General features: G+C 43.0%; 1 protein-coding gene across 1 annotated transcript in view; it reads left to right on the top strand.

Annotated features, from left to right (window-relative positions):
• Window positions 1-18,860, top strand: part of LOC126295463 (serine/threonine-protein kinase Pink1, mitochondrial) — a 109,358-nt gene that overhangs the window by 58,379 nt on the left and 32,119 nt on the right. Inside the window, exons 5-6 of the mRNA XM_049987993.1 lie at window positions 2,042-2,164; window positions 18,122-18,320. Of these exons, the coding sequence (XP_049843950.1) occupies window positions 2,042-2,164; window positions 18,122-18,320 (322 nt within the window). The remainder of the gene's footprint in view (window positions 1-2,041; window positions 2,165-18,121; window positions 18,321-18,860) is intronic.

Genomic DNA, 18,860 nt, shown 5'->3' on the forward strand with positions numbered 1-18,860 from the left:
CTGCAGAGTGAAAATCTCATTCAGGGTAGTTCCTGTTGACCAGGAATCGTGAAATTTGGCAAGCTGCTAGGTTTCACAATATGACCAAAGAAAAAAATCCTAAAATCGTTAATTTGTAATTATAATATCCGAAAAAAATATTTCCTTTGTCATTTGTTATCCAATTTCAAACTTGGAATTAGAACATTCTTAAAGGTCTCGGTGTCCTTGGAACCAATATCTTGCCAGTGTCAAAGTTGTTAACAGACAAAATTTGTTAAAATCCTCGATTCCTGGAATGAATGAACTGTCTACATACATAATTAAGTTTGTTGGGAACCCTCAGTGCACAAGTCCTGTCACCACCTGTCAGGTTTTATTGTTTTATTACATTATCTGTTTTCTCATTAGAGAGAAAAAAGTGAATCACTAATTAGGGACTGATGACCTCAGCCGTTTGGACCCTTATAAATTTACCCCCCCCCCCCCCCTTTTTTTTAAGTCACTAATACCGATACTGAACTTTCTCACCTCTTTGAAACCTACATCCCTAACTGAAACGACAGCTAAATCCAGACTAACTTAAGAATCGTCACTGTTATTGTACATTCTCACTGTTATTACAGCAAGGTAAAACAAACGCCGCACATGATAACACTGACCCACTTTTGTGACGATATCTGTTTCACCTACATCTACATCCACATCCATACTCCGCAAGCCACCTGACTGTGTGTGGCGGAAGGTACCCTGAGTACCTCTATCGGTTCTCCCTTCTATTCCAGTCTCGTATTGTTTGTGGAAAGAAGGATTGTTGATATGCCTCTGTGTGTGGGCTCTAATGTGTCTGATTTTATCCTCATGGTCTTCTCGCGAGATATACATAGGAGGGAGCAATATACTGCTTGACTTCTCGGTGAAGGTATGTTCTCGAAACTTCAACAAAAGCCCATACCCAGCTACTGAGCGTCTGTCCTGCAGAGTCTTCCACTGGAGTTTATCTATCATCTCCGTAATGCTTTCGCGATTACTAAATGATCCTGTAACGAAGTGCGCTGCTCTCCGTTGGATCTTCTCTGTCTCTTCTATCAACCCTATCTGGTACGGATCCCACACCGGTGAGCAATATTCAAGCAGTGGGCGAACAAGCGTACTGTAACCTACTTCCTTTGTTTTCCGATTGCATTTCCTTAGGATTGACCCAATGAATCTGTCTGGCATTTGCTTTACCGACAATCAACTTTATATGATCATTCCATTTTAAATCACTGCTAATGCCTACTCCCAGATAATTTATGGAATTAACTGCTTCCAGTTGCTGACCTGCTATATTGTAGCTAAATGATAATGGATCTTTCTTCCTATGTATTCACAGCACGTTACACTTGTCTACATTGAGATTCAATTGCTTTCCATGCACTATGCGTCAGTTCGCATATCAGTACAATTTTCCATTGTTACAACCTCTTGATACACCACAGCATCATCCGCAAAAACCCTCAGTGAACTTCTGATGTCATCCACAAGGTCATTTATGTATATTGTGAATAGCAATGGTCCCACGACACTCCCCTGCGGCACACCTGAAATCACTCTTGCTTCGGAAGATGTCTCTCCATTCAGAATGACATGCTGCGTTCTGTTATCTAGGAACTCTTCAATCCAATCACACAATTGGTCTGATAGTCCATATGCTCTTTCTTTGTCCATGAAACGACTGTGGGGAACTGTGTCGAACGCCTTGCGAAAGTAAAGAAACACGGCATTTACCTGTGAAGCCGTGTCTGTGGCCCTCTGAGTCTCGTGGACGATTAGTGCGAGCTGGGTTTCACACGATCGCCTTTTTCTAAACCCGTGCTGATTCCTACAGAGTAGATTTCTAGTCTCCAGGAAAGTCATTATACTCAAACATAATGTGTGTTCCAAAATTTTACGAGAACTTACTGAACTGCCCTCGTAATGGGCGCATTGTGAAGGCTTCCCCTACCAAACACATACACTGGTGCTGAGAATTAATAGAATGCTAAGCAAATTTACAAAGAGTGACTTTCTCGTGTTGCAGGTACGACACGAGCATGAAGCAGTACCTGGAGCAGTACAGCCCGTCAGTGAGGGAGGCGACGCTGCTGCTGACCCAGCTCCTGGAAGCCGTCACGCACATGACTCGCCACGGAGTAGCACACAGGTGTGTTGCCAGAGTGGAATTGCTAAAAATGTGCAGGCAATCTAAGTTATCTCGTGGATTAAACTCTTTCGTCACCAAAAATAGCTAATCCACTATACCTAATGTTTCTAACATTCCACTAACAAAGAAAGTGCCTCAGATTACCCATAAAACTGCCTTTCTGTGTAATTGGTGAGTGAATGTTAATCACTAAAGAGTATTAAAGTTGAATGCTGGAGAAACAGTACTGTGTGACAGTGGAATGTAAACATTTGATGTTGTTGTGTTGGAGATAAATATGTAGGTGTGGGTGGTACTAGAGAGATGTGTGCTCAGCCTATTACACACCCAGCTCTTTCCCGGTCTCCGAATAGGATGTGAAAGTGTTGCCAATTGGTCTGCACATATGGCTGATGTGACATCACTGGACTTTGTTCTCTGGGAGGTAAACTCAAAGATGAAGTCTGTGTACAGGTTTCAATGTCATAAGGATTTAAAATACCTCATTCTTACAACATGGCAGCAATATCAAAGATATGTCTTCAGTTCGTCCAGCACCAGTGACTGAAAAAGTGTATTACTGTGGACAGTGGGCATTTTAAACACTTCATGACATAAACAAAATTTTAAGGAAGTGCTTATGACCACATTCCTGGGTGATTTCTTTTTAGTTTTGGGGGGAGGGGGGCAGGTTGATGGTGATGTATTATTTTGCAATGTTAGTGTGGATCTTGGCATTAAATTTATGGCAGGAAGTTATTATTTTAAGAGTCTTTATACCTCAGTTACCTGTTTTACATATCTGTTCAATTTTTGACGTGCACCTTTGAAGCGCTTGCAGAAACGAGCAGAACTCGTACCATCGTTAAAATCTCGAGGTCCTGCCACTTAGAACAATTTCGGACCCCAAATGCTAGCCATTTTTAAAATGTTACTGGCACATTTGTTTGATATAAAAGGTGTTACATAAGTAACATTCAGATATAAAGATAAAGTGAGTATACTTTTTTCAGCAGTTTTATTTTTCTGTGGAAGCATGTACTTTCAATATATTCTTCTGCACAATTCCCAGCAATATAAGGCACTTACTGTATTGCACAAATAGCTTTCGAATACCATCCTCCTAGAAATCTGCTGTCTGATCGAACGACTACCAGTGAGCTCATTTCAACCACACCAGAATGTCTTGTCGACACATGGCCAAATGTGCAACCTGAGGTAGAGATGCGCACGAGGGCGATTGTCCACCTCCTTCCCCCGCCGTGTCAACTTTAATGCCGACCGTGCCGCTGCCTCTCGAGATTGTCCCACTTATCTCAATGAGCGGGCTGTCCAGGAGATCCGTTAAAAGAAAAACTTCCTTTCTCGGTAGGTCGCAAGTTATCGGCTAGTCGCAAACCCTGCGTTCTACTGTCTGGCACTTACAATACTGATCTTGCTACATATCTCGCTCCGTAAAGGACGTAGCCACACAGATATGCGACCTCAAATTCAGCCCTGGTTGTGAAATCACCCAGTGTCAAAGTAGCATCACTGTCCCCTCATCCAGCTGTGCAGCGAGCCGTCAAACTCAAGCCTCAATGGGCGAAGTCACCTATTACACAACTGGCAGGCTGTAAAGGACAGGAGTACTCATGTGAAGACTTCCTACATCCCTCCAGCCAACACATGAGTTTTCTTCTGCTAACCGGAAAGGTTCAAAGAAGTCCAACAAAAGGCAAACGGTCTTCCCCTTCGCCGACTCGACCGTTTCTCTGTGCCGGCCTCCGCTGGTGCTTCTGTTGACCCCACAGTGCTGGATCCTCATGCCTCTGGGCCCTGTAGCAACAAGTCTTTGCATGCTGCCACTCAGCAACTGCCGAGGAGACACCCCTTCATATTTGTTCAATCGTGACTCTCCTCCAATGGGATGTTTGCAGCCATCTCTCCAGCAAAGAGGATTTATGACTGCTTTTAGAATTGCAGCATCCCCTTGTATTCTGCCTTCGGAAAACAGAATTATGTCCTCACAATGTCTTTGAACCTTTGCATTTCTTCCAGGCCCGTTTTCATATTCTCCCTGAGGCGCATTCAATCTTGAGGGGGAATCGTGCTGCTCGTACGGTATGACATTCGTAGTCAATCCATCTCCCTGAGTACTCATCTTCCATCTGTTGCAGTTCACCTTTTCCTTCCTCACCTAACTTTATCCTTTGTACAGTTTATGTCCCTCCGTAATTCGATGTCACCAGGGCAGGCTTCCTCCAGCTTATTAGACAGCTGCCTCACCCATTCCTGCTTCTCAGTGACTTTAATGCTTACCGTCCTCTTTGGGGTTCTCCCAGAACCTGTCAGAGAAGTGCCTTCTTTGCTTAATGCAGGAGCACCCACATTCCTTTCAGACTCCTCGCACACCTATTCCCATTCGGACATATCCTTTTACATTGCCCATCACCTCGAACGGTCCGTTCTCTCTGACACATCTGAGTGACCGTTTCCCGTGTTCTATCTGTTTGGTGGTCCCCACCTGCGTGTATACCCAAGTGGCAGCTTACTAATGCTGACTGGTGGCTTGAGTCCTCCCCGGTGACCTACAAACACAATTTTCCTAGTTGTGATGACCAGGTGGACTATCTTACAAATGTTATCCTTACTGCTGCAGAACGTTCAATTCCCCGCACTTCCTCTTTACCATGCCGTGGCCCAGTCGCACAGTGGACTGAGGCTTGCTGCAACCCAATTCACACGCGGAGATGTGCTCTCCGCGTTTTTAACCGTCATCCTACGATGGCAAACTGCATTCATTGTAAATAGACGTGGACACAGTGTTGCATTATTTGAGATAGCAAAACAAGCTAGCTGGATTTCATTCACTATTTCTTTTAACAGTTCCACTCCCTCCTCTGTTGTGTGGGCCAACCTCAGACGGCTTTCTGGGACTGAGATCCATTCCCCAATTTCCAGCCTGACAGTAACAGACGATGTCATTGTGGACCTTATTGCTATCTCCAACACCATGAGTTGCCATTTTGCCGAAATTTCAAGCTATTCCCACTGTTACCCTTCTTCCCTTGAGTGGAGGTGGCTCGGGCAATATCCTTCTCTTCCCTGAATCGTGAGCAGTACAATACTCTCACTTCATCCCGATCCTCCGCCGCTGTCTGGATCGTAACTTCCAACACCAAAATTTCTGCTGATTCTTACCTCCTGCTTTGTTCTCAGATCGTGCCAACAATATTGAAATCTATCTGTCCCATCAAAATTATACTACTACTTGTCACTGAAGCTCACTCTACCCCATTTTGAAGTCGATGGCATATGTTTTGCAGCAAACCCCAATATAGCCTATTTATACTTGGTGTCTGCTGTTGTTTCTTGAATGCAAGGTGTTTCTCATTTGATAAAATTTGTCATACATCTACCAGTTCATCACAACTACATATCAGCAACAAGTTTAGAAGAAGAACAGTTTGTGGTGCTCGCTTTGTGCAAAAGGAACTGTTTCGATGCCTCAAAGAATTTTCTACTTAGCCCATATTTTAAATTCTGTCCATATTGTGTGCCAAATCAAATAAAATTATTGATCACTGTATTTTAACAGTTAAACTTATTGGGGTTTGACGATTAGAGATGCCTATTTCCTTGGACGCACCATCTCAAGATAACTGTGTTCTGTGTGGCATTGTCACTGCAGTAAAGGCACATACGCACGCTCTAACACCGCACAGAGCCGACTGCTTCTATACTGACAAGGGAATGGTCAGACTTGTCATGGCGAAACATGTATTGCTATTTTTGGCAGTGTTATTTAACTGTGCAGAAGGTCCGTATGCAAAATTGTAGCTGCCGACATGAACTGGAAGTCACCTAAAAAAATCACGAACATGGCTGTGTTTCCTGCTTGGCGCTTACAGTGAAGGCTGGCCACCCCTGGAAATGGCGAGTCGTGAGCGTTGTGCACATGGTCGGGAAGTGCGCCCGTCTTATCGCGGCATTCACTAAAGAGGAGTATCGCTGCACAGTTTAGGTGGAAAGGGGAAACGAATATTTGTTTCTGTGGCATGCACGTCCTTTTAATTTCTGGTACGTATTTCAAAACATACCATCCTGAAACTGGTTAGAGACGTGAAAGATGTTCTGTACATGTTCATCTATACTCCGCAAGCCACTTTACGGTGAACATTCAATCTCCCCTCACAGGTGATGGCGAACCCTGTAAATGGTTTGCTGCTTGCCGTGGAGATATACCACAGGCGCCAAATGATGCAGTCAACAGAAAACACGAGTGAAGACTATGTGTTGTGCGACATGGTTGTTAAACTTCTAGACGAGCATGTAAATGGCACAGACATGTGGCTAAAAACAACTGAAACACTCGATATCGCAGACTGTGAATCTACCGACAGCGAAGACACCGACGAAAGTTGCACTCGTGAAGACTCTTCGAGCGATAGTGCCACATACCATCATCAGTTATCTCCGAAAGTAACACCAGCAACTACAATTACCTTATCAGACAAAGAAATAGCGGTGACGTGTTGGTTGAACAAAAGTGGTAAGAAACGCCTGCGTGTCAGTACTGCTCAAAATAGTATCGCTTTGTCCGTTCTGAACGTGAATTGTATAGATGGGAAAAGGAAGTCGCTGGACGACGTAAGAGTCGACTGGAAATTGCGACGGGGATAAATGCGTGACTTTTTGAGCTATTTACCGATGCCAGACAACAGTCATTTAGTGTCAGCGATACAACTTTGTGTGATTGGGCGTTAGATATTGCCAACGCGATAGGCGCTAAAGAATTTACAGCTTCTCAAAGTTGGATTAGTCGCATCAAAAGATCACATAAAATTGTGGCAAGAAAAAGAACAAAATTTGTTTCGAGAAATAGGTCGGTAAATGAAGTGACACAAATCGAAATGATAGATGCTTTTCTTACGAGTACAAAAAATAAGATCGCTAGTTTCAGTGAATCGTACGTGTACAATGCAGATCAGTCAGGTTTTCAAGAAGAAATGCATTCAAAAAGAACACTGTCATTCAAAGGGAAAAAACATATTGAGGTGAATGCGCAGTCCATGACTGCACTCACCCATTCATACACTATAATGCCCATAATTAGTCTGGATGGCTCATTGCTGCCTAAACTATGCCTGTCTTCAAGAACCAACTGGACGTTTTGGACCATGAGAAAATGTTCTACGCAAACAATCTAGTGGTAGACGCATCGAAGTCTGGAAAAATGGGAAATGAAAACGTTACACATTTCATGCGTCATGCTTTTCTTCTGTTCTGCGGGAACAAATCTCTTCTTCTTCAGGATTCGTGGTCAGGTCATAAAAGGTCTGATTCATTGAATGCTGTATTTCGAGCCCACCATGACTAAGAATTAGAGATACTTCCAGATTCCACCCGGCACGACGAACGCAATTCAACCTTTAGACAGAGAATTTTCCGTCTGTGGAAGGCATTTTACAGAAAACTAACAGAGAAAATTATTGTGTGCAGATCACTGCAATTTCCTGTCTGTCACCGTGACAATATTCTCAAGCTGCAATCAGTAGTACATTACCAAATTTCCTCCCCACGGTTTCAGGATTTGATTAAATATGTGTGGCACTCCTCGAAATACACTGGTACTAGGCCTGAATCATTCCTAAGACCAGCCCAGTTTCGTCTACGGACCTCTTAACAACGTCTGTGATTCACAGGGCTGTCGTATGTCGTCTTTGCTTGCATGTTCGTGGTGCACAAAAAACCTAAGTTTTGAACATTGTATTAATATTTCGCATTTTTGTGGTAATTGCAAGAAATAAAATTTGGACATGTTCTACAACATATATTTATTTGTGTCTATTTCATAGCTATTTGGAAAGAATGTTGTAGATAACATATCAGCCATATTTGTCAATGAATGTTTAATTATCATATGATCGCTTTCGCTGGGGGAATCAGCTCTCTCACTGCTGCGGCAAGAGAGTGGCGCGTAGCTAACGCCACCTTATCTCTAGATGGCGTCGGTATAATGTAGCGAGAGAGGTCAGGGTTGTACAAGAGGCAGTTATAAGTGCGGAAACCATGTGACAATTATGTCTTACTTCATAAAATTGTTTACCGACTTCCAGGTCATGTCAGCAGCTAAAATTCTGCATACAGACTTCTTGCAATATTAACTCACAGTGGTAAAAAAAAGTAACACAGGTTTCGACATGACAAGTCTGACCATTTCCTTGTGAATTGCTGGATGTCATGTTATATACTGTACTACTGGCATCAAATGCGATACCATTTGACTGATTTCATTATACTGGATCTCGTACTATAGTGTACACACTGTGCACGACTATTCCAGTCGACATTGTTAATTTTCTTACAAACATCCAGTTCTTTGTATTGATTTCCACTACTGTGTAATCATAACTTAAAAGTGTAACATAATAAGGCACGTATCACTAGTAGAAACTGTGTTTGCCTTGAGGCTGCTTAACTGAGTGTGTGAATACACGGACTTCATTTATCCATCCAGTATTTCAGAATGAGAGCTCTTAGTGATTTTTAACATCATTTACATATAATTTCAAATCTTCACAATAATTCTTCCCACTGCAACCCCACTGTAACACCCCCCCCCCCCCCCTCTCCCTTCCCCAACACACACATTTATTTCCACTTTTCATATTCTCAGATTTCAGCATCAGGTATGACATACTAATTTGTTACTTCTTTACTACTATCTCAATTTGCAACACCTTTTGCATCAGTAGTTACATACAGAGTGAAAAGTATTTAAGCTGACAAACACTGGGAGGTTGTAGGGGACATCAAGACAAATATTTTTCCCTAATGTCATTTTTTCATATGAGGAGTATTTAAACCGGTGGAGGGCGTATTATGCTCTTCAGTTGTAGTCAACTGCTGTCCACCAGTGTAGTAGTGCATTGTCTCTGTTTACTAATGGAGTGACACACCTGGAGTGAGTACATTGATATAGTTGGTGCGTATTACGTAGCGCACCACAACGAACGAGCTGCACAGCGGTTTTATCAACAACAATATCCTAATTGCCGTATCCTGCATCATAAGACCTTTGCTGCTGTGTACCAACGTCTGCGTGAGACCGGGTCATTTAGCAGATTACCTGTTCTGGGACACGGTCGCACGGTAAGAACGCTGCAATTTGATGAAGCTGTCTTGCAGCATGTGGAGCGGGATCCTTCAATCAGCACTCGAGCAATTACACGTAACATGAGTACGAATCAGACAAATGTAAGAATAGTCCTTCGAGAGCAATTGTTGTGTCCATTTCACTTACAGTGTGTCCACAACCTGGAACCAGTTGCTTATCCACCCAGAGCACAGTTTTCACAGTGATACCTGGAATAGTGTGAAATGCATCCTACATTTCCATCCTCTGTGTTGTTTACCGATGAAGCAACATTCAGACCTGATGGAGTATTCGACATGCACAATTCACATGTTTGGAGTGTGGATAATCCTCATGCTACAGTTACTAGCGCTCATCAAGTGCGGTTCTTCATTAATGTGTGGGTCTTTGTTGAAGGGGGCTGTTTAACTGGTCCATATCTGCTACCTAGGCCATTAAATACTGTCACTATTACAATTTTCTCACCAGAGCATTGCCATAATTGCTGGAAGAAGACCCTCTCCCTACAAGACAATGCAAGTGGTTCCAACATGACAGGCCGCCGGCACATTTCAGTCGTCGTGTGCATCGATTCCTCAACCGACGGTTCCCAGAAACGTGGATTGGCAGAGGTGGTCCTGTACCGTGGCCTGCTCGACTCCCATTATGTGCCCTCTGGACTTTTTTGTGTGGGGAGAGATGCAAAACCTTGTTTACGCAACTCCTGTTGCATCAGAAAAGGATCTGGTTGCCCGGATACTCCTGGGCTTTTTGCCTGTGTCAGACAGAACATGATCCGACGGCGTAACCTTTATTTATGTGTCAATGGAGGCATTTTTGAAAATCTACTGTAATTGAAATTGGGTTGCGTTAATGTGTTGTCTGTTGGTCATAAAAAAATTAGAAAAGTGTTTGTTGGTTTAATTCATTTGCCACCAGAGAAATCTTCCTCTACTGGCTTAAATACTCTTCATAGGAAAAAATGGCATTTGGGAAAAAATGTTTGTTTTGGTGTCCCCTACAACCTCCCAGAGTTTGTCGGTGTAAATACTTTTCACCATTTATACAAAATATGATACGTGGTTAGAGGCGATACAATGTCACTAACACTGAGATGTGTCAAAATCTAGCTTTTGTTTAAATTTGAGTGCAAATTACCCAGTTTATATTCATCCAGTGTTTCGTAATGAGAGTCATAGGCAACTTCCAACAAAAATTAACTGTAATTTCGGATCTTTCCTAAGCGTCTTCCCACTTACATGCATATTTGACACATTACCTCATTTTTCCAGTAATAATACGTTTGAAGCTCTTTTGAGTGTGGGATTTTGATTCTTTAAACAATTGGGGGTTTACGGGTAGAATAGATTCTTTTATTAGTTCCCATGCATCAAATCATGTTGTACACAACAAACACAACAAAGTTATAGCTGGGCCAGCTTTTCCAGTTGGGTCATGTGGTTCACATCAAAACTGGTGTACCTGTGTTGTGCTACAGTCACCAATGTATACACAGATTAATGGTTAACACTGAAACACGTGGACTGCATTGGACCCACCAGCTCCTGATTGTAAGTGGTTGTTTTGAAATGAAAAACGCAAAGAAAAAGAATACCAAAGAATCACACAGTCTACAATAATTTTGTTTTTCGTGTCACGACAGAAACCACGATGAGGTTTTGCGGGTCGCACAACGAGGTTTTGTGGGTTGCACGCCATTGCAGTTGCCAACCACTGTTTAAAATAAAATGATACATTACTCGAGTAACCCTCCCTAGCGTACTCCACTGTGCAAGTTGTGCAATCCTTCGGAAAAATTTGCGATGTAACAGCGTAACACAAAATGCTGCTTCCAGCTAGAGATGTTTGTAATACTATTATAACAGTGATGCTCCCTAAAGTAGGAGTCATTCTTGTGCAGTGTGGGGAGAGGACACCTACCTGTCATCACCAGAGTCGTCCAAATTCATGGTACATGCGGGGGGGGGGGGGGGGGGGGGAGGGGGGGTTGATGAGACATGAAAGTGTCCCAAGCATTTAGGAAATAAAAGGAATTTTGATACAGATCTGTCACCATCTGCACCTTATCAATTGTCGCTGTGACAATATATTCAGTAAGAGGTGTTCGCATCAACGGTAAGAGTACAGATTCGTATTGGCAGGATTGCAGGTTCGACTTCATCCAGTGGCAAATATTTTTGTACTCCTTGGCAACTATACGATGAACTGTTCCAAGATTAAGACTAATTGACAACGTGCAGTATCAAAGTAATTCCCCCCAAATGTATGCCATTAGTGCAACCCTACGATGTTTACTTTTATCGTCAGGTAAAAAACCTTACCTCATAGAGGAGGAAGAAGAAATAACTTTCCTCACACTTGCTCAGCGACATGCTGCGTTACGTGTAGTTTGCTGCTGGACTGTGCAGTGAAAAAGCTGTTTTCAGAATGTCAGTCAAGTTTGTTTTTCTTTGGAGACATTAAAAAAACCATGTCACTGCAAAAAGGTGACGTTTATAACGTGCGCAGGATATGGTCAGAATTATTCCTTCCACTGTTTCTTTGATGAACATCACCCTGGTATATGTAATTGATCAATTTCAAAAGAATGGAAGCATCCTTTTTTAAATGTTTGCAGTCCCGCATTTCATCCAATGCCTATGCTTCTTGTGCTTATATAAATTAATAAAATACCTATATGATGTTGCAGTTAATTGTGATGTCAGTAGGGGGGGAGAGGGGGGGGGAGGAAACACTTAGAAGGGGAGAAGCAGTTGAAATGAAAATTCAAGTGTTGAGAGCGTATGTTATGTTGTTTCATTGATGATAAAATGAAGTTAAATTCACAAAGAATTTTACAGTATCAGTTAAGTTGGCAGCGTGACGTTACACCCCTCTGGCCTAGATGCGTGCACTGAATCAGTTGGGGAGGATGTCGGGGAGCAATTGGAAAGGTGATTTTAAACGTCAGACACGAGAACTTTATTTATACGGAGCATCTATATCACAGAGATTACATAACGTGTCATTGACAATTCAGATATATTGTAGTGTGTAGGAGCCGTTTCAGTGATTCTCCACATCCTCCAGACTCCGGTCTACCTCCAGAGGTATGACAAGCCTGACAGGTCTAGAGAAGTGCCTTCCGTATCCGGTCGGAATTCCACCTCTGCCTTCTTTCGGCTCCTGTACTCTCGCTCTCTTCCACCCTTCCACAGGTGCTTTAGAAGAACTACTTGTAAGAGCACATTGTCACCAGTTCCGATCCTCACTGCTCCTTTGTTCGAGCATTTGAATTGGTGAAAGTTACACAAGAGCGCAAGGTACTCAGTACTTCCTGCACTTCCAGAAATATTCTGTTCTTTGACAGTGTCTGAACTTTGTCATTAAGTCTGCTGTGGTCAGTGGCTCGAGTCCGGTTCACAATACTGTGAGTCTCTCCCCCTCGAGGAATTGCGCTGGATTGAGTTCTTTGTCCTAAGTTTGAGAAATGGGCCTCGAGTTGTCTGAAAAGTCTCTTTGTCGAGCCGACCATTCTCTCCTGTAATCCTCCCTACCAAGTGACTCACAGAGCTGTAAATTTCCGAGGTGTGCCTCGTCGAGCGAAGTTTTGGTGAGACTTATCACCAGATATTATGGACCACAGTTGCATTGTTTCTTTGTTGGCTGTTTGGAACGTTTGAGCATTGTCACTACAAATGGTGTGTGGAATGCCAGATCGACAAATACACTACTGGCCAATAAAATTGCTACACCAATAAGAAATGCAGATGATGAACGGGTATTCATTGGACAAATACATTATACTAGAACTGACATGTGATTACATTTTCATGCAATTTGGGTGCATAGATCCTGAGAAATCAGTACCCAGAACCACCACCTCTGGCCATAATAACGGCCTTGATATGCCTGGGCATTGAGCCAAACAGAGCGTGGATGGCGTGTACAGGTACAGCTGCCCATGCAGCTTCCATACGATACCACAGTTCATCAAGAGTAGTGACTGGTGTATTGTGACAAGCCAGTTGCTCGGCCACCATTGACCAGACATTTTCAGTTGGTGAGAGATCTGGAGAACGTGCGTGCCAGGGCAGCAGTCGAACATTTTCTGTATCCAGAAAGGCCCATACAGGACCTGTAACACGTGGTTGTGCATAATCCTGCTGAAATGTAGGGTTTTGCAGGGATCCAATGAAGGGTAGAGCCACTGGTCGTAATACATCTGAAACATAACGTCCACTGTTCAAAGTGCCGTCAGTGGGAACCAGAGGTGACAGACGTGTAACCGATGGCACACCATACCATCACGATGGGTGATACGCCAGTATGGGGATGACAAGTACACGCTTCCAATGTGCGTTCACCGCGATGTTGCCAAACACGGATGCGACCATCACGATGCTGTAAACAGAACCCGGATTCAACTGAAAAAATGACGTTTTGCCATTCGTGCACCCAGGTTCGTCATCGAGTACACCATCGTAGGCGTTCCTGTGTGTGATGCAGCGTCAAGGGTAACCGCACCCACGGTCTCCGAGCTAATAGTCCGTGCGCTTGCAAATGTCGTTGAATTGTTCGTGCAGATGGGACGTCCTCACCGGTTGACTCAGGGATCAAGACGTGGCTGCACAATCCGTTACAGCCGTGCGGATAAGATGCCTGTCATCTCGACTGCAAGTGATACGAGGCTGGCGGGATCCGGCACGGCATTCCGTATTACCCTCCTGAACCCACCGATTCCATATTCTGCTAACAGTCATTGGATCTCAACCGACGTGAGCAGCAATGTCGTGATACAATGTACTGAAATCGCGATAGGCTACAATCCGACCTTTATCAAAGTCTGAAACGTGATGGTACGCATTTCTCCTCCTTACACAATTCATCACAACAATGTTTCACCAGGTAATGCCGGTCAACTGCTGTTTGTGTATGAGGAGTTGGTCGGAAACTTTCCTCATGTCAGCATGTTGTAGGTGTTGCCACTGGCGCCAACTTTGTATGAATGCTCTGAAAAGCTAATCATTTGTGTATCACAGCATCTTCTTCCTGTCGGTTAAATTTCGCGTCTGTAGCACGTCATCTTTGTGGTGGAGCAATTTTAATTGCAAGTAGTGTAAATAGTACCAATAAGAATCGATTTATTGACGTGCTGTGGAATAGCTCTAGGCTGAAAGTACAATTCTAACTTCAAGAAGGTGCAAGACAATGTGTGTGTGTGATTTTAATTGCGAGTAGTGTAAATAGTACCAATAAGAATCGATTTATTGACGCGCTGTGCAATAGCTCTAGGCTGAAAGTACAATTCTAACTTCAAGAAGGTGCAAGACAATGTGTGTGTGTGTGTGTGTGTGTGTGTGTGTGTGTGTGTGTGTGTGTGTGTGTGTGTGTGTGCACACAGGATTAAAATCTCTGTGAAATGGAAATTTCCATCTTAGAATAAGTGGGTGTCCTTCTTCCATGGTTAACTGGGCGTATTGTAAACAACCTCCAAAAATGGGTTGAGAGACACTATTTTTGATACTGTGCATAGTGGAACATTCTCCATCTTCGTGCAATAAAGTCAATATTTTGTGATTTCTTCTGCAATTAATTGCCCCTGATTGTTCACCTTGTCAATCAGTTTCCTTTTAAATTGAATAATGTGGGCTGTGATTCACAGTAGATGTCGGTAAAAACTACATATTTGATCATCTATTAATAACTGGGACGTTTCCGCTACGAGGACCTGTGGATCTCGATGAATGTTTTTAGTTTCTGTCTAAAGGCGCGTTTACACTGAGTTCACAACATTGTTTGTGGGTAGTAATTGACTACCAATGTTCGCAACATGTTGGCAACATGTCTGCCTCGCTCTGAGACCTATTCGACGCCCGTGCATCTCCGATGCAGAAAAGTGACCCAGTGCATGTTTTCAGACTAGACAGGTGCACTCCTCACATATAGCGGAGCTTGAGGGAACGGAAGAGTTGTTTTTGAGCTGTATCGCAAACCTTTCCTGCAATAGAGTGTGCCATCACACGAACATCTGCCGGCATGAGTTCTGGCTGCTGCTCTAGTAACTGGAGAGACACCAGATGGGCTGGAGAGTGTGTACCAGAACACGCTTTGTACGTAAAATGTCTCTAATGATGTCGGTGGTTCCCACATTGAACAGCTATCGTAATGTATCGGTGTTGTTCCTTATGTACAGTATGCTGGGTTCTTTTTTGTTTTGGAATAATGAAAACACACAATTTTTATGTGTTAATACAAATAAACGTGCTTAAGTGATAAATGGATGTTTTGTTATGTTCCCTTTGAATTGTTACCTAATAATTGTATTGTGTCGTGCCTAATTCAGTTGCTTAACCATAAATGTATAGGTTACATATCTGATTTGAAACTGTTGTGGAATGGGAAGGGTATGTTTCCTAACATTGGTTCCAATTCAAAATATTATGTACCGCATTTACTCGAATCTAAGCCGCACTTTTTTTTTTATTGCAAAAGCTTGAAATTTTGTGTGTGTGTGTTCGTGTGTTCTTTTATTGTGTCTATCTACCAGCGTTTTCCCGTTTGGTAAGTCATGGAATCTTTGTTTTTAATATAGGCACAATAAAAAAAAATAAAAGCACAAACACACACAAAATTTTGAGATTTCGCAACCCACAGTTGCTTTGTCAGGAAAGAGGGAAGGAGAGGGAAAGATGAAAGGATGTGGGTTTTACGGCAATTATCAGATCAAAGCAAAATAAGCAATCAATTCAAACCAGACGAAGCACGTGAAAAAAGAAGGGTACCGGTACAAATAAGGACAGAGCGCCTGACACGTAGCAATGGCTACTTGGTAAAGCTTAACTGTTAAGCTTTTGTTCAGTTTGGAGGTGCAGTCTAAAACTTTTCCCTCCCCTCGAATTTAGAGTCTCAAATTTCAGGTGCAGCTTAGTTTCGGGAAAAATTTTTTTCCCTCGATTTCAAGTCTCATTTTTCAGGTGCGGCTTAGATTCGAGTAAATACAGTACTCATTCTCCTGCGCAAGTTCTAGAAGTTTTTAATGGGAATTTGTGAACATCCTGCATAACCTACCAAGACTGGTGGCAACACTAAACATGGACAGCACTAATGCATTCTTGTGGCCATTCTACTGGTCACAGAAAATTGAAACTCTAATTATTTACATTCCTGTTGACGGGGTGTGTGTGTGTGTGTGTGTGTGTGTGTGTGTGTGTGTGTGTGAGAGAGAGAGAGAGAGAGAGAGAGAGAGAGAGGATAAAAAACTGTTGTACATAAATTGAATACTGGTATGTAAGGAAATCTTTCATTAAAATGACACTTTCCACATCATTACGAAATGTCGAATTCATGACAAGTATTAATCTAATCATATCATATTGCTGAACAGTCATAAATTACTGAAATTTTTGCAAATATCAGTAACTAAATCTAAACTTGAAAATAAAAGATGACAGTTTTTGTTATAAACGGGGACTCCTATCAAGACCTTTTCATCCGTGTTAGGCCGGCCGGAGTGGTTTTTCTTACCAGCTGGTAGGTGTTTGAATCTAAAATAAGGATACAAATTTTTGTGCCTGAGCGCAATCTAACCGCACTCCTATCGTTCTTCTTTATCGTCCAAGAATATAGCTTAAGTATGCCCTGATTACTCACCAACGGTTAGATCTGTGCGTGTTTGAACAGAAGTTGTTGGCAACACACGAACAGGTGTTACAAATGCACATTAATTTTCAGTAGCAGGCCATTGTGCACGTGATAGGGCTTGAAATGAAATTATGAATAATTTTGTACTGGATTGGGATTCAGACCCACATACTTACTTTGCAGGAGGAGGAGGAGGAGGAGGAGATCACTGTTTAACGTCCCGTCGACAACGAGGTCATTAGAGACGGAGCACAAGCTCGGATTAGGGAAGGATGGGGAAGGAAATCGGCCATGCCCATTCTAAGGAACCATCCCGGCATTTGCCTGAATGCCTGAAGTGATCTAGGGAAATCACGGAAAACCTAAATCAGGATGGCCGGACGCGGGATTGAACAGTCGTCCTCCCGAATGCGAGTCCAGTGCGCTAACCACACCTTTGCAGGAGACCTAGAGAAGATTGCAGCCTTGGGAAAAGGAACGAAATGGTTGAACTATAATGTTCCGAGACATTAAGATCCTCGAAAGAGGAGATACGAATTCGAATCACTGTTCAGCATCAAATTTTTCAACATCTCTAGTTCAATCAAGCACAAGTAAAATAAGAGCCCTGTTCCTTTAAATGGCTATCAGTTCATCAAATAAAATAAAATTTTCTAATGTAAGTAAGTTTACTGGCGACAGTATTTCTGTTTACCATGATCTCCACCTATGTCATTTCCCGACGTAAACCGGCTCTGCCCATTTAGTAATGAAGGAACATTATGTGTAATGCGTATTCTGGATTAGAAATCTTTCTCTGGAGGTTACCAGAGGTAAAGTAAATCTGTTTGTGCCTCTTAAAAGTAAATGCCTGAACCCACGGATTGCACTTGTGATAGTTAGTTCCACAAGACCATTGTGGCCACATTTCCCAGCCCCTCTCCTGTGCAAGTTCGAAAAGTTTGTAACGGGAATTTGTGAACTCCCTGCATAATCTACCAGGTCTGGTGGCAACACCAAACATGGACAGCACTAATGCATTCTTGTGGCCATTCTCCTGGTCACAGAAAATTGAAGCCCTAATTATTTACATTCCTGTTTGTGTGTGTGTGTGTGTGTGTGTGTGTGTGTGTGTGTGTGTGTATGAGAGAGAGAGAGAGAGAGAGAGAGAGAGAGAGAGAGAGAGAGAGAGAGAGAGAGAGAGAGTGGAGTATCTGAACAGAAGTGTTTGGCAGGGACCTGAAGAGTGACAACCTGCTGCTGACACTGCTGGGCCCGGAGGACGGGGAGGGGGTGGAGGAGGAGGCGCCCTGCCCACTGCTCGCCGTCACTGACTTCGGGTGCTGCCTGGCCGACGCCCATCACGGCCTGTCTATGCCGTACCACTCCGTGGAGACGGACCGTGGCGGCAACACTGCACTCATGGCACCAGAGGTACTTCCCTACTGCCAACTGGCTGTTTTCTTCACCATTAAGAGTGCGAGATGTGTCTGCAGTGGTTTTTTAATCCACTAATTCACGGTCTTGGGAGAGCCAGTCCTGACAAAACTCTACCAACTGGTGAGCATGATACATGAGACAGGTGAAATATCCTCAGACTTAGAGAAGAATATAATAATTCCAATCCCAAAGAGAGCAGGTATTGACAGATGCAAAGATTACCGAACTATCAGTTTAGTAAGTCACAGCTGCAAAATACTAACACGAATTCTTTACAGACGAATGGAATAACTGGTAGAAGCTGACCTCGGGGAAGATCAGTTTGGATTCCGTAGAAAAGTTGGAACACGTGAGGCACTACTGACCTTACAACTTATCTTAGAAGAAAGATTAAGGAAAGGCAAACCTATGATTCTAGCATTTGTAGACATAGAGAAAGCTTTTGACAGTGTTGACTGGAATACTCTCTTTCAAATTCTGAAGGTGGCAGGGGTAAAATACAGGGAGCGAAAGGCTATTTACAATTTGTACAGA

Source organism: Schistocerca gregaria, chromosome 11, assembly GCF_023897955.1.
Source record: "Schistocerca gregaria isolate iqSchGreg1 chromosome 11, iqSchGreg1.2, whole genome shotgun sequence".
Lineage (NCBI taxonomy): Eukaryota > Metazoa > Arthropoda > Insecta > Orthoptera > Acrididae > Schistocerca > Schistocerca gregaria.